The 25,640-nt window shown below is 42.1% G+C and overlaps 3 protein-coding genes across 6 annotated transcripts in view; 1 reads left to right on the top strand and 2 right to left on the bottom strand.

The window, feature by feature from the left end:
- Nucleotides 1-99: 99 nt before the first annotated feature.
- On the bottom strand, nucleotides 100-12,852 carry smc2 (structural maintenance of chromosomes 2). The gene is made up of 25 exons (XM_015954224.3): nucleotides 12,561-12,852; nucleotides 12,298-12,447; nucleotides 12,089-12,211; nucleotides 11,957-11,995; nucleotides 11,768-11,878; nucleotides 11,645-11,689; nucleotides 11,302-11,535; nucleotides 11,070-11,219; nucleotides 10,735-10,968; nucleotides 10,477-10,636; nucleotides 10,271-10,388; nucleotides 8,758-8,896; nucleotides 8,558-8,677; nucleotides 8,274-8,478; nucleotides 8,031-8,166; nucleotides 6,462-6,586; nucleotides 6,185-6,378; nucleotides 5,942-6,085; nucleotides 2,189-2,263; nucleotides 1,946-2,065; nucleotides 1,672-1,872; nucleotides 1,478-1,594; nucleotides 823-983; nucleotides 603-750; nucleotides 100-531 (listed from the first exon to the last, which is right to left on the bottom strand). Exons 1-25 carry the CDS (start codon nucleotides 12,726-12,728, stop codon nucleotides 361-363), a joined length of 3,588 nt encoding a protein of 1,195 aa, XP_015809710.3. The 5' UTR covers nucleotides 12,729-12,852; the 3' UTR covers nucleotides 100-360.
- A 3,395-nt stretch (nucleotides 12,853-16,247) lies between these two features.
- Nucleotides 16,248-22,365, bottom strand: exoc1l (exocyst complex component 1 like). Of its 2 annotated transcripts, none has more exons than XM_015954227.3 (3): nucleotides 22,244-22,365; nucleotides 17,512-17,690; nucleotides 16,248-16,598 (listed from the first exon to the last, which is right to left on the bottom strand). In XM_015954227.3, the coding sequence occupies exons 1-3, from the start codon at nucleotides 22,284-22,286 to the stop codon at nucleotides 16,329-16,331; spliced, it is 492 nt and encodes a 163-aa protein (XP_015809713.1). In that variant the 5' UTR covers nucleotides 22,287-22,365; the 3' UTR covers nucleotides 16,248-16,328. The 2 variants fall into 2 exon arrangements, with proteins under 2 accessions (XP_015809713.1, XP_015809712.3); XM_015954226.3 differs by lacking the exon at nucleotides 22,244-22,365 and adding an exon at nucleotides 17,789-18,282.
- LOC107382188 (circadian locomoter output cycles protein kaput) overlaps nucleotides 21,822-25,640 on the top strand; it is a 39,624-nt gene continuing 35,805 nt past the window's right edge. For 2 of the 3 annotated variants that reach the window (XM_054751616.2, XM_015954225.3), the window contains exon 1: nucleotides 21,822-21,946. The gene's annotated coding sequence lies outside the window, so the exon portion shown is untranslated. Of the gene's footprint in view, nucleotides 21,947-22,527; nucleotides 22,665-25,640 lie in introns of those variants that run through there. The other variant, XM_054751613.2, reaches the window with a different exon arrangement.

Raw genomic sequence — 25,640 nt, 5'->3', positions numbered from 1 at the left:
TGCTGCTGCTTGTATTTGCTCAGGCTGTCTTTGACATGCGTTTGTTGATCTGACAAACAAAAAGTCTACAAATGGGAAATAATCAAGCGTCAACCAGGATAGATTAAAATAAGTCAGTTTAATATTTCACCTTTATTTACAAAAACAGATCCATCAGCTGAATATTACAAGGAAAACACCAGACAGCTACAGAAGAGACAACTTCATAAAACGACGTTTTAGACAACTGATGCTAATTGATGCACCGCTTCAGTCAAAGGTATAAAAAGCAAGAACTATTCATGATGGCGTAGAAGTGACCAGAGGCTTTGTTCTGTTAAAACTGATCATTGATCGAAAACGTCCCCATCAGCTGATTAGTTAGTTCCTTTTGTCCCTTTGGCGAGCCTTGTCGTGGGCTTTCTGCGGACGGCTCGACTCGCTCTGGCTGAGCGCGGTCCGTGTCACAGCAGACATCCCGTCAACAAACTTGGTCTTAAACAGGACGTTGGCGTTGGTGAACATGCCGTCTTTCAGGGACACGACCACAAACTAAAAGAGGAAAAGTGGAATTAAAATCTAGCTTTCGCCACAATCGGCTGCTGCTTGATGTCGACGCGTACCTGCGAGTGTCTGAAATGCGAGCGCAGCATCTGTCCGATGTTCTGTGTGTGAGACAGGTCCAGAGCAGCATCCACCTCATCCAGGATGTAGATGGGAGCGGGTTTGAAGAGCAGCATGGCCAGGATGAGAGACAACGCCACCAGTGACCTGGAAACAAAAACAATATGTTGGAAGAGATAACAAAAGAGGATAAGCAGCCGTGCGAAGGACTTAGCCGACCTCTGCCCACCACTGAGCTCTGTGAGGTTTTCCTTCCACGTGTCTCCCAGAGCTACCTTAAACTCCAGGCCATCCAAGACGCCACATCCCTGAGGAGGAGCCAGCTTTGCTGTGGCTCCAGGCAGGAGAGTGGAGAAGATGGATCCAAAGTCCTTGTTCACCTGTAGAGTGATGAGGATTTGAGTGAGGACTAAACTAAAACCCTTTAAAGAGCAAGTCACTCCAAATCAACATTTTTTTGCTGATAAACTATATAAATGAGTGTCTGATCGTGCTGTAGACACGTGTAGTCAATAATTCGGCATTTTAGTTCATCTTAGTTAAAATTTAAATATTCTCCCTAAAACTGTCAGTGATGCACCGTCGTCAGGTAAAAACTCAGCACTGCATTTGAATTTAAATCTGCCATCGCTATTGGCTAAGGGGTACACTATGATGTTAGATGGTACATTATGATGTCACAATATCGTTAGTGTGTGTATTTGTTAGTGGCTCCACCCTCTCGGTCTGCTAGGCAACAGCATTTGTTGCATTTTTCAAACAGGAAGTGGGAGTTGAGTAAGAATCTGGTAGGGGGTGACTTGCTCTTTAACGGTCTCTAAACCCAACAGAGAAAGCTTTAAAAAGCAGGACTGTCGGACTCTGTTCAGCTGACCTTCTGCCATGCCAAGTTCAGAGCCTCGTTCTTCTTCTGGTCCAGTTCCTTGATGGTCTGCAAGATTTTTGTTTTGTCATTCTCCACGATCCTCTTCTTTTTCATCAGGTCGTTATACTGCAGGAGGGGACAGAGAGGGGTAAATCAGCTGTGAAGCAGCAGCTAGCAGAGCGTCCAGCGGCAGCACTCCTCACCCTCTCCTCGGCTTCGTTCAGCATGTTCATGGCCCTGTTGTTGATGTTCCTCTCCAGCTTGGTGGTGGTTTCCTCCAGTTTCTTCAGACGCTGTCCAGCTTCACGGGGGTTGTTCGCCTTGAAGTCGTAGGAGCTGTTCGGCTGGCCGAAGAACTGGCGTTCCGAATGGATCCAGTCGTTCTCCTCCAGCATGCGAGTCACCTAGAGAAAAGACGGGATGACTTTAAACCTTCTAGATGAGGTGGAGCGGAGGAGAGTCGGACGATGGCCTTACCTTGTTAGCGGACTCCTTACTGTCTTTGTGGTGTTTACTGATGTTGTGTTCCAGCTCCTTGATCTTCAGCTGGACATCATTGTTCTGCTCCCTGATTTTATTGGCTTCTGTGCTTTTCACCTGGAACATTCAGAAGTCGGTGGAATTATTTCTGCTTCAGACACGAGAATGAGACAAAGCCTGATAAATGTCAGGAAGAGCCGACTGAAACCCCAAAACTTCAGAGACAAAACCAGAGTTCACCTTGAGCTCTTTATCTTGGGTCATGATCACCTCCTTCTGTTTGGCTAGCTCCTCCTGGGCTTTACGCACGGCCTCCTACATCCCAAAACACACGGAAAACAGAACAATACAAGTGTGACGAGGACACACTAGGATGGACCCTTCATTCATAAGATCAGACTAAAGGACAAGATGATCTTCTTGATCCCAGAACCGGAAAATTATTGGTCTGCAGCACAAAATACAAGATACAGACAATATGATCGACATAAACTACAAAATAAATTAAATAAATACAATTTTTAAAAACCATATGAATCAATTTTGCTTGCATTAAATAGAAAAAAGATGAATATGATCACATTGACAGATGAAAGTCTGTTTTACCTTAATTAGATGGGTTATGCCGTCGTGTTTCAGCACCAATGTTATAGAAGTGTTAGAATGTATTTTTATATCTAGAAAAGCTTAAAGAGCAAGTCACCCCCAAATCAACTTTTTTGGCTGATAAACTATATAAATGTGTGTCTAATTGTGCTGCAGACACGTGTCGTCAATAATTTGGCACTTCAGTGCATCTTAGTTAAAATTTAAATATTCTGCCTAAAACTGTCAGTGTTGCGCCGTTGTCAGGTAAAGACTCTGCACTGTATTAGAATTTAAATCTGCCACCGCTATTGGCTAAGAGGTATGCTATGATGTAAACTGGTACATTATGATGTCACAATGCCGTTGTGAGCCTGTGTGTGTATTGGTTAGTGGCTCCGCCCTCTCTGTCTGCCAGGCAACAGCATTTGTTGCATTTTTCAAACATGAAGAGGGAGTTAAGTAAGTTTCTTGTAGGGGGTGACTTACTCTTTAACTGGCTGTTCAGACAGAGCAGACACAAACGGCTAATCTGACTCATTTCTAGAGATTAAAGCTTTGGAACACAAACAACCTGAGCTGTGTGAAGAACAGACCAGTTTAATCTGGAATAGGGCTGGGACGATAACCAGTAAATCATACGGCAGATGAAAATGAAGTACTCAATTTTTCCAGCCTCATATATCGAGGTTAAGAAAACTATTATTATTATTGAAGTGCAGTTTTGGGTTGCTGACACATTGTATGTACAGGTGCTGGCCAGTAAATTAGAATATCATCAAAAGGTTGAAAATATTTCAGTAATTCCATTCAAAACGTGAAACTTGTACATTATATTCATGCAATGCACACAGACCAATGTATTTCCAATGTTTATTACGTTTAATTTTGATATTTATAGGTGACAACCAATGAAAACATCAAATCTGGTATCTCAGAAAATTAGAATATTCTAAAGGCCAATGAAAAAATGTTTGTTTCTCTAATGTTGGCCAACTGAAAAGAATGAACATGAAAAGAATGTGCATGTATAGCACTCAATACTTAGTCGGGGCTCCTTTTGCCTCAATAACTGCAGTAATGCGGCGTGGCATGGACTCGATCAGTCTGTGGCACTGCTCAGGTGTTATGAGAGCCCAGGTTGCTCTGATAGTCGTCTTCAGCTCCTCTGCATTGTTGGGTCTAGCGTATTGCATCCTCCGCTTCACAATACCCCATAGATTTTCTATGGGGTTAAGGTCAGGCGAGTTTGCTGGCCAATCAAGGACAGGGATACCATGGTCCTTGAACCAGGTGCTGGTGGTTTTGGCACTGTGTGCAGGTGCCAAGTCCTGTTGAAAGGTGAAGTCTGCATCCCCATAAAGTTGGTCAGCAGCAGGAAGCATGAAGTGCTCTAAAACTTCCTGGTAGACGGCTGCATTGACCCTGGACCTCAGGAAACAGAGTGGGCCAACACCGGCAGATGACATGGCACCCCACACCATCACTGACGGTGGAAACTTTACACTGGACCTCATGCAACGTGGATTCTGTGCTTCTCCGCTCTTCCTCCAGACTCTGGGTCCTTGATTTCCAAAGGAAATGCAGAACTTGCTTTCATCAGAAAACATAACTTTGGACCACTCAGCATCAGTCCAGTCCTTTTTGTCCTTGGCCCAGGCGAGACGCTTCTTGCGCTGTTTCTTGTTCAAGAGTGGCTTGACACACGGAATGCGACACCTGAATCCCATGTCTTTCATGAGTCTCCTCGTGGTGGTTCTTGAAGCGCTGACTCCAGCTGCAGTCCACTCTTTGTGGATCTCCCCCACATTTTTGAATGGGTATGTCGTCACAATTCTCTGCAGGGTGCGGTTATCCCTAGAGCTTGTACACTTTTTTCTACCACATTTTTTCCGTCCCTTCGCCTGTCTGTTAATGTGCTTGGACACAGAGCTCTGCGAACAGCCAGCTTCTTTAGCAATCACCTTTTGTGTCTTGCCCTCCTTGTGCAAGGTGTCAATGATTGTCTTTTGGACAGCTGTTAAGTCAGAAGTCTTCCCCATGATTGTGGTGCCGTCAAAACAAGACTGAGGGACCTTTTAAAGGCCTTTGCAGGTGTTTTGAGTAAATCAGCTGATTAGAGTGGCAGCAGGTGTCTTCTATATTCAGCCTTTTCAGAATATTCTAATTTTTTGAGATACCAAAGTTGGAGTTTTCATTAGTTGTCACTTATGAATATCAAATTTAAATGTAATGAACATTGGAAATACATTGGTCTGTGTGCATTGCATGAATATAATGTACAAGTTTCACGTTTTGAATGGAATTACTGAAATATTTTCAACCTTTTGATGATATTCTAATTTACTGGCCAGCACCTGTATTGTTTTGAGAGAAAAAAAAAACGGTCTATTTTCATGTTTTTGGTGCAATATTTTCTAACTGAGTGAAATGGCGATATGATACGTATCGCGATACAGGGGAGACGATACAATATATCACAATATATTGCGATACATTCAGTCAGACGTTATTATTGATTTATTTATTGTAAGAAGATTCAATCAACAGTCCAAACTAATACTTAACGTCTTTAACACGAGGTATCTGAACCATAACAGATTTGTATTTCAACAGTGGAAACTAATCCCATTGCACACCATTGCCCACTGGTGGTCGGTGTTTGAATTGCACCAAAAGAAAAAAAATACACAAACGTTTACATGTCAATTCTTCCAGAAATTTGATAAACGGCTTTAAATATCGATATAATATCGCTGGAAAAAATATCACAACATATTGTCATATCAATATTTTCTTACAGCCCTAATTATTATGATATATTAACATTAAATAAGTTGTTTTGGTCTTGATAATGTCTACAATAATATTGTTAATCGTCAAATTTCTCTTTTGGACAATACAGTAAATCATCAAGCAAAATTTGTTATCGTCCCAGGTCTAATCTGGAGATGTTTCAAGAAGATCCAACCCTAACTTTAAATAAAGCAGGAAGTAGAACATAAAGTTTTAAATAAAATAAAGTAAAAAACATAAGTAACAGCACCAAGTAATAAATTAGAAAGAGTAACAGGATGCTGAACCATTATTAATTTTAATCCTCATGCAGAAATTTCATTTTTGCTTGTTTATCTTATTCAAAAACTTTCACATTTATCTGTGAGACAAAATGTCTACAAAAGCTATCCGTTTTCTAAATAGGATTGCCATCAGGAAGTTGATGACTTATTTCAACATCCTGCTTTGCATTCAGATAAAACCTTGCAGCTAATGGGTGCAGGTTAGCTTGAACAGAAATGTTTGGCTAATGATAGTCAGAATATTTTCATTGTTGAAGTGATCTACTAACAAAAACAACTGAATATGTTCGCAGTCACTGTGGAGTCAGACACACACACACACACACACCTTGTTCTGCGACACGGTGCAGGCCATGCTGTCTATCTGCTCTTGGATGGCCTTCGTGGCCTCGTCTACAGCCTGGATCTGCTGCTCGTAACCCGCCTGCTCCCGCTGCAGCTCCTCCAGCTCCAGAGCCACAGCATCAGACTCCTGAGCAAGAACACAGATCAGAGAATACTCAACATGTATCAAGACACGATGGACACCAGATCCTTCAGATGAGACTTTTTAAATATTCCACCATCACACCTGCTGTTTCTGCTTTAACTTGGTACTGAAGGCATCAGCTTTGGTCTTGGCTGCGTTGAGTTTCTGCTGGGCGGCCTTCAGCTCCTTCTCCCTCTCAGCCTCGGCGTTTCTCATTTTGTTCTCCAGCACCTTGTATTTCTCCTCGGCCCGCTTCTGGACCTCTTTGGTGACTCGTAAGGTCTCTTCGCTCTCCTCTGGTCAGACAAACACACACACATTTCTTTAGCACAAAACCATCCAGAGTATTTCAGCCAAGGAGAAAACTTTGAGCGCTAACCGATGGCTTTGCGAAGCCTCTCCAGCTCCTCTTGCTGCTGGTGGAAGGAGCTCTGCTGCACTTTAGCCAGCAGGATCTGTTCCTCCTCCGCTTTGAGCTCGTGCTCCTGCTTCAGCTGTCGGTACCTGCAGGGAGCGCATTATGACGGAGAGAGAGGATTACATTAAAGAGAGGTGATCATCTTATTTTACAATTTAAATAAAAGTGAAGCGTCTTTGGTTGAATCTTCTCAACAACGTTATGTGCCGCCTCGTGCAATATTATCAGACCTCACAGCATCTGTGATGGGGGTGACTCCCAGCTTACTAACTTACCAGCTTGCTTCTCACACCAAACCTTCTGTCAGGAATCTTGGTGGGACCTTTGACCCAGCTCTCACCCTGGATTCTCATGTCAGTTCTCTTGTTCGCTCTTCCTTCTTGCATCTCAGGAACATTGCTAAGCTGAGTCCCATTCTGTCCCGCTCTGAACTTGAGACAGTTCTCCACACCTTCATCTCCTCACGCTTAGACTACTGTAACTCTCTTTTCACGTGTCTGAGCAGAACCTCCCTGAACCGTCTACAGGTGGTTCAGAATGCCTGTGCTCGGCTTCTGACCAAGTCCTCCAAACACACCCACATCACCCCGCTTCTCCTCCAGCTTCACTGGCTGCCAGTCAACTTCAGGGTTCATGTCAAGATCCTGGTTCTGGTCTATAGGGCCTTACATGGACAAGCACCATCTTACATTGGTGATCTTCTTAGTCCCTACACCCCCAGCAGGTCCCTGAGGTCCAGTGATCAAAGCCTACTGGTTGTGCAGCACCAGGCTAAAGATTAAAGGTGACAGATCATCTGCTGCTGTGGCCCCCAGACTCTGGAGCTCTCTCCCCCTGAGCCTGAGATCAGTGGACTCAGTGGTCTCCTTTAAAAAGCAGCTGAAGACTCACTTGTTCAAGCTGGCTTTTGTATGACCTTCTTCACCTCTCTCTCTCTATTCTGCTCCTCCCACCTATTCCACCTTCCTCAGGATCCACTGATCTCCCTCTTTCCTATTCACTCTCTCTTTCTTTACATTTTTTCTTTTAAATCCCAATTGCCTATTCTTGCTCATTTTAAATATATTTTTAAACATTTTCTAAATGCTTTTTTTATATTTTAACATTTTTTTGTTTTTGTGAAGCGCCTCGTGATTTTTATCTTGAGAGGCGCTATAGAAATGATATTTTCGGGTGGGATGGAGGGGATTCTTGGGGTGGGGAAGGGGGTTGATGTATTTTGTTCTGTTTTAATCTGAAATTCATAATAAACATATTTGAAAAAAAAAAAGAAATGATATTTTCTTCTTCTTACGCACCGCATTTACAGTCAAAATCTGTAAACCTGACGCGAGTTGTAGCAGCTCGTGTGTTTGGTCAGCCGAGGCGACCGTCTAAATCTGCGTCGACTCCAAAAGTGAATCAGTCATAGATCCGTTAATTACGTCCTAAAAGTTTAATTTTCTAGGGGCTCGCGAGGTATTTTTGTACACACGCACACGCACACACACACACACCAAAAACATTGTCCCTTTCAGATATTCAGCGTACTTCTCAGCGGTTCCCTTAAGGCGGGCCAGTTCCTGCTCTGTTCCCTGGAGTTGAGCCTCTTTGTTGTTCAGGTTGTCCTGAACGTCCTTTACCTCCTGCAGGCTGGACAGAACCGACGCAGACTGAGAGCGAGCACCTGGACGACAAAACAGAGGAGTTGTTTTTACAGATGCACGTGAAGAAATACAAATCTGACCAACTAGAACTCTAAACATCATCTCTCCGCCATTTCGTCGTTCTCACCTCCACTCAGAGTTCCCTGTGGGTCGAAGATGTCCCCTCCAAGGGTAACCGTCTTGGTCAGCACCTGCTTATCAAAAGCCACTTTTTTGGCGTTGTCCAAAGTGTCACAAACCAGCGTGGAGCCAAACACGTACTCCATGGCTTTACGCAGGTCAGACTCATAGCCAACGAGAGACAGAGCCGTGTGAACGTTATCAGCGCCAACCTGGTAGAAGAAAACAAACGATAGATTAGAGCATAGATTAGATAATCCCAGATTTCTCCGCTCACGCCAGTTGTCCCACCAGTTTCTTTGCTGTGGTGATGACTTTGTCATTGAGCGTCTTGGCAGAGATCTTGTTCAGGGGGATGATGGTGTACCGCCGCTGCAGCTCCCCTTTCTCCAGCAGCTTTTTACCCGTCACCTACAGAAAAAACCCAAATCGGAGTCAACCCCCAGCTCACACAGGGGCTCATCGTGACGCCGCATCAAACACAATCCCACCTCAGTGTCGACAACGATGTTATAGAGCCGTCCGCCTGCCACCACCTCCAGAGCCGTGGCGTAAGTGACGTCGCTGACGGAGATCAGGTTAGCGAGCAGACCTTTCACCTTAGCGCGGTCCCACCCTTGCTCTGGATCTCTGAGACAGCAGGCAGACATAAACGAACACTCAGCCACCTCTCACTGACATTCTCGTGCAAAGCCTAATCTCTGGTGATAACATAGTAATTTTAGAAAAATGAAGAACAACCCAAAACCCAGGAAATGGCCTTCTAAAGGACTTTTCCCAATGCAAGTAAAGTCTCTTCACATCTCTCTGCAAACAATCAGATTCACCTCTCCCTAAAAAAAGATGTTTACATGTAAATAAATGATGTAAATGCATGGATGGAACTGAACTTCATGAGGTTTAATCTGACATCTTCATCTCTTCTACCAGGTTGGCGCTGATAACGTTCACACGGCTCTGTCTCTCGTTGGCTATGAGTCTGACCTGCGTAAAGCCATGGAGTACGTGTTTGGCTCCACGCTGGTTTGTGACACTTTGGACAACGCCAAAAAAGTGGCTTTTGATAAGCAGGTGTCCATGCTGTCGAGAGCCCACCTGGAGCGGGTACTGCATGCCTTTGTTATTTCTAGGCTTGATTATTGCAGCTCTCTCTATGCAGGGTTGTGTCAGTCATCACTGCGTCGCCTACAGGTTGTGCAGAACAGCACAGCCAGGTTCCTGACTGGGACCAGGAAACTGGACCACATCAGTCCGGTTCTGGCCTCCTTGCACTGGCTTCCGGTTTGCTATCGTTCACAATTCAGACTCCTCGTCTTTGTTTTTAATTTCTTCCAGGGTGGTGCTCCCCCCTATCTGGCCTCACTCCTGAACAGACATTCCCCATCACGCGCTCTGCGCTCCTCTGACCAAGGCCTGCTCGCTGTCCCTCGTTCTAGGTGTCGTACCCGTGGGGACCGGGCTTTCTCAGTCCTAGCACCGTCACTCTGGAACCAGCTGCCACCCTCAGTTAGGCTGTCCCCATCTCTGCCAGTCTTCAAGAGTCGCCTAAAAACACACCTCCTCCGCTTGGCGTTTCCTGAATGTATTTGAGTTAGGCCGTCATTTATGTTGATTTTATCTCAGTTTTCATTGGTTCAATTTTTCCCTTGTTTTACACATTTGTATTCTACTAGAATGTTTCACCTTTTTTGTAATTTGTAATTTGAATTGCTTTTATTTTCTGATTTATTCACTTTATTTAACTTTGTACTGTTCCATATTCAGCGCCTTGAGCTTCCTGACAGGGTTGCGGAAGGCGCTTTGTAAATAAAGCTTTGATTGATTGATTGATTGATTAAAAAAAAACCCATGGAGTGCTAGCTAGGGCCCGAACTAAAAGTGAAGTTTGCTCACAGTTTAGCATCTCTGTTTATTTTTGTTGCACTTTAACAGCAGGACAACCTGGAGTCGGAGGAAACTCGACACAACTTCTTCCCTTTGGTATTTAAAGATGAAAGCTCTTACTTGTAGTCGAAGCGCAGGTTGGGGAAGCGTGACATGAGACGCTCGTACGTCTCTTTAAGCTGAGCCACCTCTCGGGACAGCTGTCTCCTTTTGTCCAACAGGCTTTCCTCTTTCCCATCTGCATTGAGACATTTGCTTTCATAAACACGTCTCAGAGTAAAAACGGTCGACTTACAGGTCTAAGGAACCAGAAAAGCACACATTACCTTCATAGCCGAGTTTAGTCATTTCTGCCTGAAGCTTCTCCCTGCATCTTCTCACTGCCTGAAGGCTCTCCTGGTCTTTCTTGTAGCCGCTGTCCATCTTTTTCACCTCTGCCTGTTTGGACTTCAACTCAGCCTGGGAGTGTTTCAGTGTCATCTGAGCCTGAGCAGTCAAACAGAAGTTTTACTGGAAAATGAAAGACTATGTGAACTGTATGTTTGTGACCAAAGACCCAGAAGCTGAAACGCTCCTCTGCTCACCTGCTTGGCCTCGGTGTCGGCCTTGCTCATGTCGTTCTTGCAGGTCATCATCTGCCCTGCGAGTGTGGCCTCCTCTCCATCCTCGTTGCTGGAAAGACCTGCAGAAACAGCCTTGAAGTGCTGCTCAGCCGCCTCCAGAGCCTTACTGTCCTTCTGTCCTTCCTCCTGGAGAGCCTGGAGCTGCTCAGCCAACTTTGAAACCTCCTTCTCCTTTACGACAAGCATTTTTTTGTCCTAGCGATTAAAAAGAGAAAGGTTTGGTTTAAGAATAACCTTTTCAGGCTCACCTTTATTGTGTGATTTGGTTTACGTAAACACATTTTTGACTGAGTTACCTCCTCCATGCTCTTTACAAGCTCCTTCCTCTTCTTGGTTTCATCTTTGAGGTTCTGTTTCTTCAGGTCCAGTGCACTCTGAGCTTTAGTATCGACACGCTGTACATCAGCTAGAGCATCCTCCAAGGATTTTAATACTCCATTCACTTCCTTTAAACAAACACAGCAAAGGTACAGTTATCCTGTTGAAAACTTAAAGACAAACAAATAGCCTCAGCCTGCAGATTCATACCTGATCTTTTTTCTTCTGCAGCTCTGCGATCTGAACCGAAAGCTCCTGAATTTTGCTCTCGTTCTCAGCTATGCTGGCCTGCATCTTGGTAAGGTTGTCCTGCATCACCTTCAGATTCTCTGCCGACTTCAGCTTGGTCTCCTCTGCGCACACAAACAGCCAGGCCACATAAAGCCGTGACAGATGCTGGATCTCACGCATCAGCTTCTGGTACTCCAAGAACGATGATCGTTCCTAAAACGAAGGGGGATCAGAGAGAACGAACGCAGGAAAGAAAACAGTAAAATCCATCACCATTCAACCGCTGCAGGAATCATGAGTTGGATTATTATGGTTGGCTTACCTCTTGCAGTTTTTGCATGGTTGGAGTAATTTCTTCCTTTAGAATCTAAAAGTAAACACAAGGTATAGTTAGCTACAGAAAACCCTCCACTATAAAGATTCAGTTAGACCTTGGATGACGTACAGTCTGAATCTCCTTGAGCTTGGCTTCCTTCTTCTCTATTGTCTTCTGGGCGCTGATCTTTTTACATTCATACATCCTGGTACCTGCTGCCTCTTCGATCATGGCGAGGATCTGAAGGAGGAGAACTTATAAAATCCAAAACGATATAAAATACGTGCTTCAGACGAGTTTTTCTGTGTACGGGTTTACCTCTGGAGGCTTCATATTTAGAACCTTGGTGATTCTTCCCTAAAGAAGTGAAACAAGACCGAGATCTACACGTCAGGTGTCTAAACGTGATCCGTTAGGGTTTAAAGGCTAAAGATGATGCGCAAAGCCGACCTGCATGATGAGGAAGTGTGGGTTGTTGACGTTGAGGCCAACAGAACAGAACAAGTCCTGCACCCTGGTGTTATTGGCATTCACGCCATTGATGAGGTACTTGTTCCTGCCACCTATCACCACCTGGAAGAAACAAACGGATCATATTCTAACGCTGCAATAAATAAAATAAAATATAGCACATTATTTTGGCGTGTTTCTGTACTCACCTGTCTGGTCACCGTGATCTCATCGTGAGTTTCAAACCCCAAAGGACTCAGGCTTTTGTTGGAATTGTCAAAAGTAATAGAAACAGTGGCCTTAGTGATGCCACCCTGCCCATTTTTGTACACCAGGTCCTGAAGGTTGGAGGCTCGCACCTACCGCATAAAATTAAAACAAAAAATTTCACTGAACATTTTTTTGTTTGTTTAGCACACACTCACGCGACCTCTAAATTCATTCATATAAAAACAAAAGTAAAAACTCTTACGTGGGAGAGGTTCGAGATGCCTAAAAGGAAACAAATAGAGTCCAAAATATTGGACTTGCCGCTGCCGTTTAGCCCTGTGATGGCATTAAAAAGCGGGTCAAAGCCGTTAATCTCTGTCCTCTGCGCGTACGATTTGAACCCTTCGAGGATAATAGACTTGATGTGCATCTTTCCGTTCTCTTTCCGCTGATTCCAGGCGCAATATCTGTCTGAGTTACTAACTACAGAGTCAAAATGTGAGTCGCTCGTAGCCCAGTGTTTACAACCGATAGTCCTACTTGAATTTTGGCGGCAGACAAGCGTGGAGGAGCTGGAAGTGCGCCCTTTACGAAGCCGGAACAAAACGGACAAAACAATATTAATACAACACCAAAAAAAAGTGGGAAAAACGTAATATTTTACAAATATGATTAGTTAATGATGCTTCTTTTAGAGGCTTAATTTAAAGTATCAGATGATTTAAAATGTATAATACCATCGATTGTTTTTGACAGGCATATTTTCAGACTACGAAAAGTGTCGAGCGCCTTCTGTCTGAAATATTGCCCTTGCACGCAGTTGAACATCGCCCTCGTGAGGCGATTTGGTGACATTTCATCCTGTGCCTTCCATAGAAATCTGCTGTGTACAAAAAATCCCAGTAGTGTCTCTGGAAGTGAAGCAGGGATAAAACCAGAGTGAACATTGGCTTGTTCTTACAGTAGTTTGAGGAAGCTGAAGGAGGCTACAAAATCACAGACTTGTAAGAAATAATACCTTTTGTCCAACAGTGTGGACGCTATTACTTTATGGTTTAATTAGCTCGTTGTTAGCACAAGTTACAGCAGGGTTGTTCCAGAACTGCGCTGCTCTAGGTGGCTGCATGTTGGAGTAGCTCTGTTGACTATATGTAAGTTTTGCCCTTTTTTGGACATTTTTTCTTCAAGTTTCTCAAGAAAAACTGTTTTTTTTTTGGACATTTTACTTTTCTGTTTCTGGTGCTGTGAAGCTTAGAGGATTTTTAGTGCTATTTTTTCACTTTTTGAGCATTTGTTACGCATCAGCGTAACCTTGGCAACAAGCTGGTTTACAATCGAGAGCAGCTAATTAACATTGGAAAGGCTGAAATAATACCTCAACTGAAGCCACAAATCCCAAATGAGCTAAAACGCAACCCTACTTATATAGTTTATCAGCAAAAAAAAAAAAGGTTGATTTGGGGGTGAGTTGCTCTTTAAGCTAGATCATTAACAATGATCTCAGAGATTGTTGGGTTAGAAAGTCGACAAGTTTTATATTTGACATCATTCTGCACTCTGCTGACCAAACATCACACTTGACCGTTTTGTGAAGCAGGTAGGTGGCGTATAGAGGGAGCTCTTTACCTGCATTCCCAAGAACGCGCCTAAAGACGCGTGGTGATAGGGCTTTTGCTGTGGCAGGTCCTAAGCTTTGGAATAAGATTCCTCTCAGCATAAGGGCCTCCACCTCTGTTGCGGTTTTTAAGGCAAGGCTAAAAACATATTTTTATGACCTGTCTTTTAACCTTTCTAACTAGTTTTATTGTTTTACTTATAGCGATTTTACTCACTGTAGTTTTATCTGTATTGTGTGATGCAATGTTTTATTTTCTGGACTTAGTGTTTTATGTTTTTATTTGATCAGTGTAGCGCCTTGGTGGCATCTTCTTGCCTGTAAGGCGCGATTTATAAATAAAGTTGAGTTGAGTTGAGTTGAGTTGCATTATGATTGTTAGCTGTAATGCTAGTGATTAGCATTTTCAGTTTGCATATCATCAATAAAAAGCACAAGAAGAAGAAAAAGACGAAGTTTGCATTTTATGTTTGCACCGTAGCCGGAAGTAAAAGTAAGAGAGTAATGTCTTTGGAAGCGAAGCAAAGATAAAACCAGAGTGAACATTGGCATGTTCTTAGTTTGAGGAAGCTGAAGGAGGCTACAAAATCACAGACTGATGGTGACCTGTCTTTGTTGCTACCGGACTTGTAAAAAATAGTACCTTTTGTCCAACAGCGTGGATGCTATTACTTTATGGTTTTAATTAGCTTGTTGTTAGCACAAGTTACAGCAGGGTTGTTCCAGAACTGCGCTGCTCTGGCTGCATGTTGGAGTAGCTCTGTTGACTATATGTAAGTTTTGCCTTTTTTTGCACATTTTTTCTTCTAGTTTCTCAAGAAAAACTGTGTGTGTGTGTGTGTGTGGGGGGGGGGGGGGGGGGGACATTTTACTTTTCTGGTGCTGTGAAGCTTAGAGGATTTTTAGTGCTATTTTTTCACTTTTTGAGGATTTGTTATGATGTGTAACCATGGCAACAAGCTGGTTTACAATTGGGAGCAGCTGATTAACATTGGAAAGGCTGAAATAATACCTCAACTGAAGCCACAAATCCCAAATGAGCTAAAACGCAACCCTACTTATATAGTTTATCAGCAAAAAAAAAAGAGGTTGATTTGGGGGTGAGTTGCTCTTTAAGCTTGATCATTAACAATGATCTCAGAGATTGTTGGGTTAGAAAGTCGACAAGTTTTATATTTGACATCATTCTGCACTCTGCAGACCAAACATCACACTTGACAGTTTTGTGAAGCAGGTAGGTGGCTCATAGAGGGAGCTCTTTACCTGCATTATGTTTGTTAGCTGTAATGCTAGCGATTAGCATTTTCAGTTTGCATATCATCAATAAAAAGCACAAGAAGAAGAAAAAGACGAAGTTTGCATTTTCTGTTTGCACCATAGCAGAGCCCGGAAGTAAAAGTAAGAGAGTTTCTTTGGAAGCGAAGCAGAGATAAAACCAGAGTGAACATTGGCATGTTCTTACAGTAGTTTGAGGAAGCTGAAGGAGGCTACTAAATCACAGACTGATGGTGACCTGTCTTTGTTGCTACTGGACTTGTAAGAAATAATACCTTTTGTCCAACAGTGTGGATGCTATTACTTTATGGTTTAATTAGCTTCGAGTACTTTTCAATAAAAAGCACAAGAAGAAGAAAAAGACGAAGTTTGCATTTTCTGTTTGCACCGTAGCAGAGCCCGGAAGTAAAAGCAAGAGGGAGGCCATGATTTACTAAAATACGTTAAAACGTTGTGCTCTTGAAAAGCATGCCGTTTTACACCAAGGCAGTAAAGAAAATGTTATTTTAAACCAAGGTTGTAGATATTAAGAACAACTGAGACTGTTTTTAATTTAATCAAGTACAAAACAGCATTACAATGTTAGAAGAAAAAAAATACAAGCCAAGTGATGATAAATATTTTATTTAGGTTTGTTTTTTGGTTAAAAGGAACCAAAAACCACAACTTCAATGTTTTAAAATGCAAAGAACGATTTACTGTGGCACCTGCCTTGCATGCAAGCATACATAAATGCTAAATAACACAATATTCTTCATCTAAGAAAAGAAAATAATACCAGTATTCACAATTTTCAAATGGTCTTCTACAATTTCTTTGATTTTACAGTGAAATTCAAATCGGTGTACACAAAAGCATGCTCATTGCAGTTGGAAAACAAAGGTGAAAAAGGTAGAAAACACAGTTATTAAGAAATGCCGATCTGTTTAAAACCTGTATATGTCACACACACACACACACACACACACACACGCACGCACGCACGCACACACACACACACACACACACACACACACACACACACACACACACACACACACACACACACACACACACACATTTAGCAGGATATTATTGCAAAACATCAATAATGCTCTAATAAAGCCCTCCCTTATAACAACTTCCATCGACCCGAGATATTTACAATGCATCAGCTACGGGACACATAGACAGGCAAACCAAGTTACAGGCATAGAGGCATATCTTTGACAGAACTATACAGTCCCCTCTGTTGTAGTAGTAGGTGGTGGGCTTGATGTAGGCATAGTCAAAGTTCTGCAGATTCAATGAGCTCTGACAGTACTGGTCACTAAGGGCAACCAGGGCACGCACCATGGTGTATTTAGCTGAGCAGCTCACAGCCGTTATCGGGCGCACCTCATCAAAGTGCAGCAGGAAACAGGGGTCATCCTGAGGGCAAAAAAACCTTCCTGTTAGCATCTGTTTGGTTTTTAGGTTAGATGTTGTTTGATTTCATGACATTTAGAGTTATTTTACATTTCTTGTAGTTCCTTGTTGCTTAGCTTGTTGTTGTGTCTCATCTGATAATTAGCTCACCTGTCTCACCTTAGGAACCGCCCACCCCAGTACCCGCAGTTTCAGATTTATTGGATGCTTGCTGGGTTTTCTCTTTGCAAGTTTCACCTTGTACCTAAATATTAAAGTCTCTTATCCTAACCGTATAACCTGAGAGGGAGCTTGGCGAGGGGTGTGAGATATTAATTGTAGAAAAAATGTTTTTGAAACAAAATGTTTCTTTTAAAACCCAGACGCAAAGCTGAACAAAGCCACTTCAAAACTCCAGCATGAACCTAAAAATGGTGATTTCACAGATTTACTCATAGTATTAGAGATGACTAGTTGAGATTTCTGGGATTATTTTTTACCTCAAAACAACAAAAAGGTGCTGTTTCCTACAAAATACATACTTACGATCTCATATTTGGCATGAATTTAGCAGAAAAGTGAATGTTTTCTGTAACTTTCAGTCCAGCGGAGCAACTTCAACCCTAGAAGTGATAGTTAAATCACTATAGAGCATATTTTACACCCTATAATCTTTTGAAGTGTGCATTAAACTAAAATGTGAATACTTATTGAACTAAGACAATTCTTAAATATAAAGGGATGTTTGAATAAAAGTTTAATTAAAATTAATACTATTTTCACACTGATATTACCAACATTACATCACAACCTTCATCGCCCAAACTGAAAATAAGACACTTCAAAAGATATTTTCAGTGTGTGAAAGTCAGAGATAAGATATCATCACATGAATCTAATTTAAACGGTCAAATGATTTCTAATCAGATTATTTTACCACATCAGGGTCTCGTCCATCAACGAGGGTCAAGTCCTGCAGGGACCAGGTCTCCATCTTCTTGTAGCAGTCCTGGATGCTGGAGCGTTGGGTCTGGGACTTCTTGGAGCCAGACTTTTGGGCTGTCACAAACACCTGGCACTGCACCACGCTTACCTGCACTACCTTCTTGGGTCCAACTACAAAACAGGAAATACCTTTTTCTTAATAAATGAAATCCAGCTCCACTGGGCGGTGCCAACAACAAAACAAAACAGTCAAATTCCAGTTTATTTACCCGAGACACACAGAAAATGCCGTCCCAACGTCGGCTCTTCGATCTCGATAAACTCCACAAGTCTGTGTTTAGCAGGTCGGAATAAAACCCTCTGCATCTCTTCTCTTAACAGAGAAGACATGATGAAAAGTTCCACCAAAAAATAAAAAAATAAAGAAAGAAATATTAATAGGAGGAGAAAAAAAAGCCAAGTAAGAAAGGAGATGTGGAAAATAATCTGTTGATGGTGACTGGAGGAGCCTGGGGTCTGGCAGTGGAAAGGAGGGAGGGTGGTGATGTTTCCTCTGATCAGATGGTGAGAAAATCTGTGGTTATGGTGTGTGTGTGTGTGTGTGTGTGTGTGTGTGTGTGTGTGTGTATCTAGCCACATTTGACAACCCATATTTGATTGAGTTAATGTTTTCATATCAGCTCACTCACGGGGGGGGACTAAGTGCCAAAGAAGGCAATTAAAGGCCAACCCCTTCATCTGTTTACCTTTTTATTGCTCCAGTTATGATCCATTAGGATTTTAGGAAGGTATCCAGCAAAGGCTTCCCATAAACATGTATTTTTTTCAGCAAGACAACACAAACCATTGTTTTGTGTTTTGGGGGTTGGGTACGCTCACTTGTAGCGCACACAGACGGCGTCCTGCAGTCACTCTGTCTCCATCTCTCACTTACATATAGACACCTGATATATAACGTGGCACGGTGCCCGCTGTTTGCCTGTGATTAAACGGTTGTTGTGTGGGAAAAGGATGTCCCACAGCACTCTACATGGCGTCCATTACTCTGTAGTAATTCAATCTCTTAGAATGGATACTAGTGAGGTGAAGCACTTAGGTGAGCAGGTGGAGAAGTTGTTTTTTACAAGCTCACAAAAGTTGCAATGCTTCTTCAGTGGCTCCATAAACTCCCGTCACTACAAAAACACCGTAGAAAAAAGGTATTTTAGGCGTGGCTTTGTGAAAAGATTCTCAAAACAGGATTCTTCTTTAAGCAAATCCACGCCGACACAAACCAGAGCCTCGCACTGATCTGATTTCTTTGCTGGAAAGAGGCTCCATTGGATATGTCACATTTGGGAGAACAAAGATCAGTTTTTTTTGTCTCCACCGCTAAGTGCTTTCTTGTTGTTGTTATTGTCGGTGGGTTTTGTGGATGTTCACTTGAAAAGCTTTTTGTCTCTGAGATGGAAAGACGAGCGGATGGGCAGGAAGCAGAGAGGAAAAGAAAACATACAAGTGTTGAAACCTATGAATAACACATGAGGTTTATTGTACTTACCTATCGTCTCAGAATAACAGCAGAGTGGCTTTAGTAATGTATACTGGCATGCACGAGAATAAAAGTCACAACGATTTCTTATTTATGATAGGAACTATAAAAGATAATGGAGATCCCTTTGGTGAGTTACTCGATTACAAGCTCATTTCCTGTAAGTTGTGACATCATGTAAAATATCCAAATAATCATGCACGTTTTGGATTTATTTGACAGCATAACAAGTTCTAAAAGGGGAGGGGTCCAACGCAGACAAGGGATGAATAAACTGAAGGCGGTCAGGAAGAGCTGCATTAACACCCAACCACATCGTGGAGGAGAAGACACTCTCTGGGTTGAAGAACACTTAAAAACCATCATCAAGAAGCACATTCAGGCACCAAACCCACAAATGCACAGTAAAGGTCAAGTCGAAGTTGTGCAACGACAGCAAAAATAATCAATTTAGAAATTCTGCAAGTTGTTCTGAGTGAAAATAAAAAGACTGAATTGTTAAAAAAAAGAAGATTAGAATTGTTTTGGAGATCATGGACAGTGTGTCTCCTGGACCATCTTGTTATATTCTGCACACTTTACGTTTAATTAGACATGAAACATGAAGAGTACAGATGGGTGTGAGAGGAAAAAATAACAACAGAAAGAGTAAAAACAAAACAGAAAATGTTAGGATTAACATACGTGGAAGGAAAAATGACAGAAAAAATAACAAAACTGAGAGAATAATTTAATTCACTATAGGGGACAGGAGATTACTTATAAGACACGATTTTAAAAATAAACGAGATCCCTGTCATCATTTGGAAAAAGTGCAGATTGAAATCTCATCCTAACCATTTTCCTCCAGGAGGGGGCGGTATGTCCCAAACAAATAAAATATGCAAACAAACTAAGATTTCTGATCCTGATGCACATGATCTGTTTTCTAAATCTGGTGACTACCTCCAGCGGTCAATGGGACACCCTGGACAGAGAGCCAGTCCATCTCAGGATATAGACTACAATTAATTTTAAATTTTATGTTGATTTTATCTCACAGTTTTCATTGGTTCACTTTTTCCCTTGTTTTACACATTTGTCTTCTACTATAATGTTTCACCTTTTTTTAAAATTTGTAAATCTGTAATTTGAATTGCTTTTATTTTCTGATTTATTCACTTTCTTTAACTTTGTACTGTACCATGTTCAGCGCCTTGGGCTTCCTGACAGGGTTGCGGAAGGCGTTTTATAAATAAAGCTTTGATTGATTGATTGATTGATTGAAATGAAGTCAGCTTCAAGCCAGAGCTCAGTGTCACCATTAGCTTTTATGCTAAAACAGTGAGCAGTCCTGACAACGAACTTGTATGGCAAGCTAATAAATTATTTAATAGTTGCATAGGATATTAAAAACCTTCATTAATCATCGTCAGGGGCTTCCTTTCGAGTCACAATCACGATAACATTATATGTTTGTGTTCGTATATCAACCAAAACTTTGTTTTCATACAGAATGAACACATGTGAAATAAGTCTTGAGAATACTTTTTAGACGTGTTCTGTGATGATGATAACAAGATTCACTAAATTACTGAAAACTCCAGAAGACACGAACTGAAACAACTTGTCCCACTAGGAAGCATGAGGGCTGATATATGTAAAAAAGGTTGTTTTAATTTTACATTTCTGCTAAGTTTATTCTAATTAGATGCACCAATTTTGATTTTGAGACAGAATACGGATTAAAGTACAGCTCTGACATATCTGACAAATTCCAATTAAACTGAAATAACCAATTAATACAGTTTGATTTTCATAACCAAGATCTAAGTTGAAAATTAGGACTGAGAAATTTAAAATTTGTCCTCGTACGGAAGAGGATTGGGGAAAAAATTCTGACTTTTTGACTTCTGAGAAAAAAGTCAGAAAACGTCACAATTCTTAGAATAAAGTCAAAATTATGTTATTTAATTTCTATCCACTGGCCCTAATCCTCTTCCGTATGCATTCAATGAACAGATAAAACCTGATTTTAGTGATTCAGACAAGTCAATCAATACAAAAGTCAGTCGTGTTGAGATGGCAATAAATAAATAATTACATAAGTAAATGTTGAGTACTTTAATCTTATTTTTTCTGTTTTTTTTAAACAATTACGTTTTAAATCATTTTACTTTCTATTGTGCTTGTGAAGCGCCAGGAGACTTTTATACACAGATGTTTTGTAAAAACATTTCTCTTCTACTATGCAAATTTTTCCACAGTCAGTCTAACCACAGGAGCGTGTCCAGGGAGTGGCAAATGCCACCCTTGAAATCTGATTGGCCACCCCAGGTGCCACCACACTGAATTCCCTTTAAATAGGCTTTTCATTGTCCACAAAAGGCTTGGGGTAAAAAAAAAAGCATAACCATTGGTGCCACCCATGCACAAAGTGGTGCCTCACCTGGGCCACCCCATTTTAAAGATCTGGACACGCCACTGTCTAACGAACATCTACATCTTGGAAATCAGCCTTAGATGTCGTTGTGGAGATCTATAAAATTATTTACTTTTAAACTATAACAATGTTAAATTAAATATACATTCAATATAATTTATGACGAGAGGATATGTGGTTGTAATAGAGATGTTGTTACTCATTCAAAAAAAAGACCCTATCTGAATGGGAAGGGCGCTAAAACGCGGAGTCATTTCCCCTTCGGAGATCACTCAGCGGTTCCCTCCGATCCAGGCTACTGTACTAGTAAACTAGTGCGCCCTACTGTCTCCATTGCGCATGACTGTACGTCGTATAATATGAAGTAGGCCTCCTGTTTTTCCTCCTCAGCCCGAAGTCCTCCCCGGCCCCCTCCACCTCGATGTAACGCTCTAGTAAGCAAAACACGGAGACTGCAGTCGAGAACCGGCGAAGGTAAGGGTTTTTATTGTAAATATGACGCTTTAGCTGTGGTTTGGTGTTGGAATATGGCACAGTTGCAGTTTGAGAGCGGTGTTGTTGTTTTTAGCGTGCGGAAGCGGTCGGACTGCAGAGCAGGCTTCGGGACTGTTTCGGCACGCTCGAAGGCCCAGTGACCCACATTCGGAGCTGCCAGTTTGTGTGTGTGTGTTCGAGTGCGCGTGCGCCTACCCTCCTCCTCGGTGTGTGTGTGTGTGTGCGCGCGACCGTGTTCTCTCGTGTGTGTATGTGTGTGTGTGTGTATATACCTACATCTGCCGCGAAAAATGTTTCCACAATCGCTGGTTTTGGGCATTTCGCGGCCGCTGGTGCTTTTTTTTTTTGTCGGTTTGCTGTTGAGGACGTCCTCTCGTGCGAGTACATCTTGTCTCGCGGCGTTTGTGGCGCTACGGTTATAATTCAGAAGATTATATTGTCTTCAATGTCAGTTCAGTTGTTGCGTGACAGCTCCAGGCGCGGCGCCAGCCTGCAATGATTGAGACTCATTTTCCTGTTTCTTCCACAAACGTGTCTCCGTGGCCGTCACCGCATCGAGTGTTGCGGGAGGAAACGCCACAGCGCTAAATCTCCAAGTTAAATGGACACTTGGGTAGCCAGCTCAGTTAGCCTGCTAGCCTGCTAAATGGGTTGCTCTCTCTTTGTGGTTGTATAACAACACCTGTGGCACTAAAAGGTACGTTAAATCATCTCTTAGCGAATGGCTGTTTGTGATAGGCAGCACCGCTGCGGACAAATTAATATTTATTCATTCGTTTCTGTAGCTACGTGAAGAAACGGCTTCACTTGTTGGCCATCAGTTCCTGACTAGGTCAGCATCCCAAAAAACTCCACAGTGGTTTAATGAACTATGAATGCTGAAAATGAAGGTGGTATAATATTTGAGTGTTTTGAGGGGTTTAAGTCAACATGACCTTCCTGTCTAGTTTTTTTATTTCATCTTAATGTTTTCAAAGCTTTTGCTGAGCGGGATTCTTTGGTGAATGATGGATTCATTTTTTTCTGTCTGCGTCCTCGTAAATCGCCATGAATTAGGTTGATAATTTAGGGAACTTCTCCCTCCTTTTTAATTTATGTTTTGAGTCTCTCAGCTCATGTGATAAGGTTTGTGTTGAGTGTAGTAGACCTGTGCAATTGATTGCATTTGTATTTCAGTTTCAATTTTGGCTCCAAACCATCACAAAATAACGAAACCAACTAAAGCAAGTATTATTGAAAAGGTTTTGTGACTTCTACTTTGCAAATTTGTTATTTTACCAAGCTCCTTCCCCGTCCGAGGGCAAGATTTGCATGCAAATTGATGCTTGAAAAAATGAAGATGGCAGAATGAAGGCAAAATACACTGGCGAGTCCAAAAGTATGCCGCCATCACAGTCGGTTATGACTCGGTTATGACTCCCACACAATCTGTGATGCTGAATTCTGTATAATGTGTCCACACTGTTCTACTAACAAGCCTAGATGCTTCAGAAAAACATATTTACTTGGCCTTGCCACCTGACGCGAAACGTCCACAAAACATAGTATGCTGCACTTGGGCAAGGTAGCTTTACTTGCATAGCACAAGTAACATCAACAGCAGCTTTTTAAATCAAATTTAAAATACACAAACCAACATTAGATTAAATATAAATACACAAATAAATTAGATGTAAGAATTAAATAAAAAGGCAAAGTTCGAGGTTGAGCAGTTATAATGCAGGTGCAGCATGAGAAACAGATAAATACATGAAAGTTTTCCATTTTAATTTAAAAGTTACTAGAGTTGGGACACATTTGAGGTCATGTGGAAGCTGATTCCATTTGTGTGCAGCATAGTAGCTGAAATAGCTTTACCCTGTTTGGTTCTGACCCAGGGTTCTACCGGCTGACTGCTTCCTAAGGATCTCAGCGCCCTGCTGGCTGTATATACTGCAAGGAGATCCAAAATATATTTTGGCCCCATGCCACTGAGTGGTTTATAAGCTGGAAGAAGCACTTTGAAATGGACTGTATCGTTTACCGGTAGAGAGTTAAGAACAGGAGTGATGTGCTCAGTTCTCTTGGTTCTTGTTTAGACTCTACCAGCAGAATTCTTAATAAGTTACAGTTGCTTCAAAGCTTTTTTGGACAGACCAGGCAAATTAGCCTCTTTTATAGTGGGTGGGTGCGTTTAAACTGCTGCAAAGTGTCACCTTTTGGACGTGTCCCAGAGGCGTTGGGACTAGGGTTGTCACGGTAACCGGTGCAAATGATAATGAATGACCCGCACCTGTATAGCGCCTCTCAGAGTAAGGACTCCAAAGCGCTTTACACTACAGTGTATCATTCACCCATTCACACACACATTCACACACTGGTGATGATGAGCTACGATGTGGCCACAGCTGCCCTGGGGCACACTGACAGAGGCGAGGCTGCCGAGCACAGGTGCCACCGGTCCCTCCGACCACCATCAGCAGGCAAGGTGGGTTAAGTGTCTTGCCCAAGGACACAACAGCAGAATTCTCTTTGAACCTGCAACCTTCCGATTACTGGACAACCCGCTCAACCTGTTGAGCTACTGCTGCCCAAGTGTGTAGCGGGAAACCCCGGTAAAAAGAGTTGACAATAATAATAACGGTCTTGTTTTTTAAAACATATATTATCTCGGTGGATTACCGTGGCTGCGGTGTAGGCGCGGTGACCCTTACCAGCCACCGTATCATCTGCTGAAGTTGCCGGCGGCACATGCGCACTTTGCTGTTTACAGCCAAAACTTTCTTGAAGCTAAAGCTGAAATAACGGCCAAAGGAGGAGACGGCAGCGCTCAGGACATTTATTATCCCTCAAAGAAGACAAAGTGGGAAGTACGGGCGTTTTTTGGATATTTGAAGAATGCCGAGGGACAGCTGATAGAAGACGGCTATCCTGTTTGCAGCACGTGCAGAAAAAGTGTCTGTGAAAGGCAGCAACGCTTCAGATCTCATGACACATCTGCGTGACCATCACCCACAACTCTACAGTCAACTCAAGGCAAGCTAACGTTAGCGTTTTAGCTAAAATGCGTGATCCGAGGATTTGGGTTGAGGGAGAACGCAATGAGTCGCTATATAAAGCAGCCGCAGCGCCGCTACCTGCATATAAACCGTGTCGCGGACACCGCCATGTTGAAATGACGCTATGCATTACGGGGCTCCCAGGGCCAGATAAGAGCTGGTCTCTCCGAGAATAATTATGAATTTAACAATGATTACTGCCTGATGACATTTCCCCACATCTGCAAAGCTCACTGGAAGGACACAAACCGAGGACAATATTTTCCTGATATAGGGTTTATTACTCAAGTAAGGGTAAAAAAGTATCTGATTAGAAGGCTACTTGAGTACTGAGTATCATCTGATCTAATATTTTTAAAATGATGACATCAAACAGACAAAAAATAAGAAGTTATGGGCAAATATTGGTATTTTAAAGACTAAAGGGGAAAAATGTAAACAAATAAATAAACAACATAATTACAAAATAACAAATTTTAGGTAAAATTTAGACACAAACTGAGGACAATATTTTCCTGATATACAGGGTTTATTTAGTTGTCTGAAAATGTAGCACGTTTAAAAAAAATACCGCGATAATACCGAAAACCGTGATAATTTTGGTCACAATAACCATGAGGTTAAATTTTCACACC

The sequence above is a fragment of the Nothobranchius furzeri genome, chromosome 7 (genome assembly GCF_043380555.1).
Source record: "Nothobranchius furzeri strain GRZ-AD chromosome 7, NfurGRZ-RIMD1, whole genome shotgun sequence".
Lineage (NCBI taxonomy): Eukaryota > Metazoa > Chordata > Actinopteri > Cyprinodontiformes > Nothobranchiidae > Nothobranchius > Nothobranchius furzeri.
The sequence above is the reverse complement of the archived record's forward strand: the minus strand, read 5'-3'. Positions and strand labels throughout refer to the sequence as shown.

Bases quoted from the DNA above. Each gene is read 5' to 3' on its own strand.
- exoc1l (XM_015954226.3), bottom strand. From the start codon at position 18,194: ATGAAAACATTAACTCAATCAAATATGGGTTGTCAAATGTGGCTAGAT. The intron at 17,691-17,788 runs GTAAATAAACTG...CCTGTTTTGTAG, and splicing joins GCATTTTCTGTGTGTCTCGG to TTGGACCCAAGAAGGTAGTG. The intron at 16,599-17,511 runs GTAAAATAATCT...TTTTGCCCTCAG, and splicing joins ATGGACGAGACCCTGATGTG to GATGACCCCTGTTTCCTGCT.
- smc2 (XM_015954224.3), bottom strand. From the start codon at position 12,728: ATGCACATCAAGTCTATTATCCTCGAAGGGTTCAAATCGTACGCGCAG. The intron at 2,066-2,188 runs GTGAACTCTGGT...TGAATGTTCCAG, and splicing joins CCCAAGATAAAGAGCTCAAG to GTGAAAAGCACAGAAGCCAA. The intron at 751-822 runs GTCGGCTAAGTC...TTTTGTTTCCAG, and splicing joins GAGCTCAGTGGTGGGCAGAG to GTCACTGGTGGCGTTGTCTC.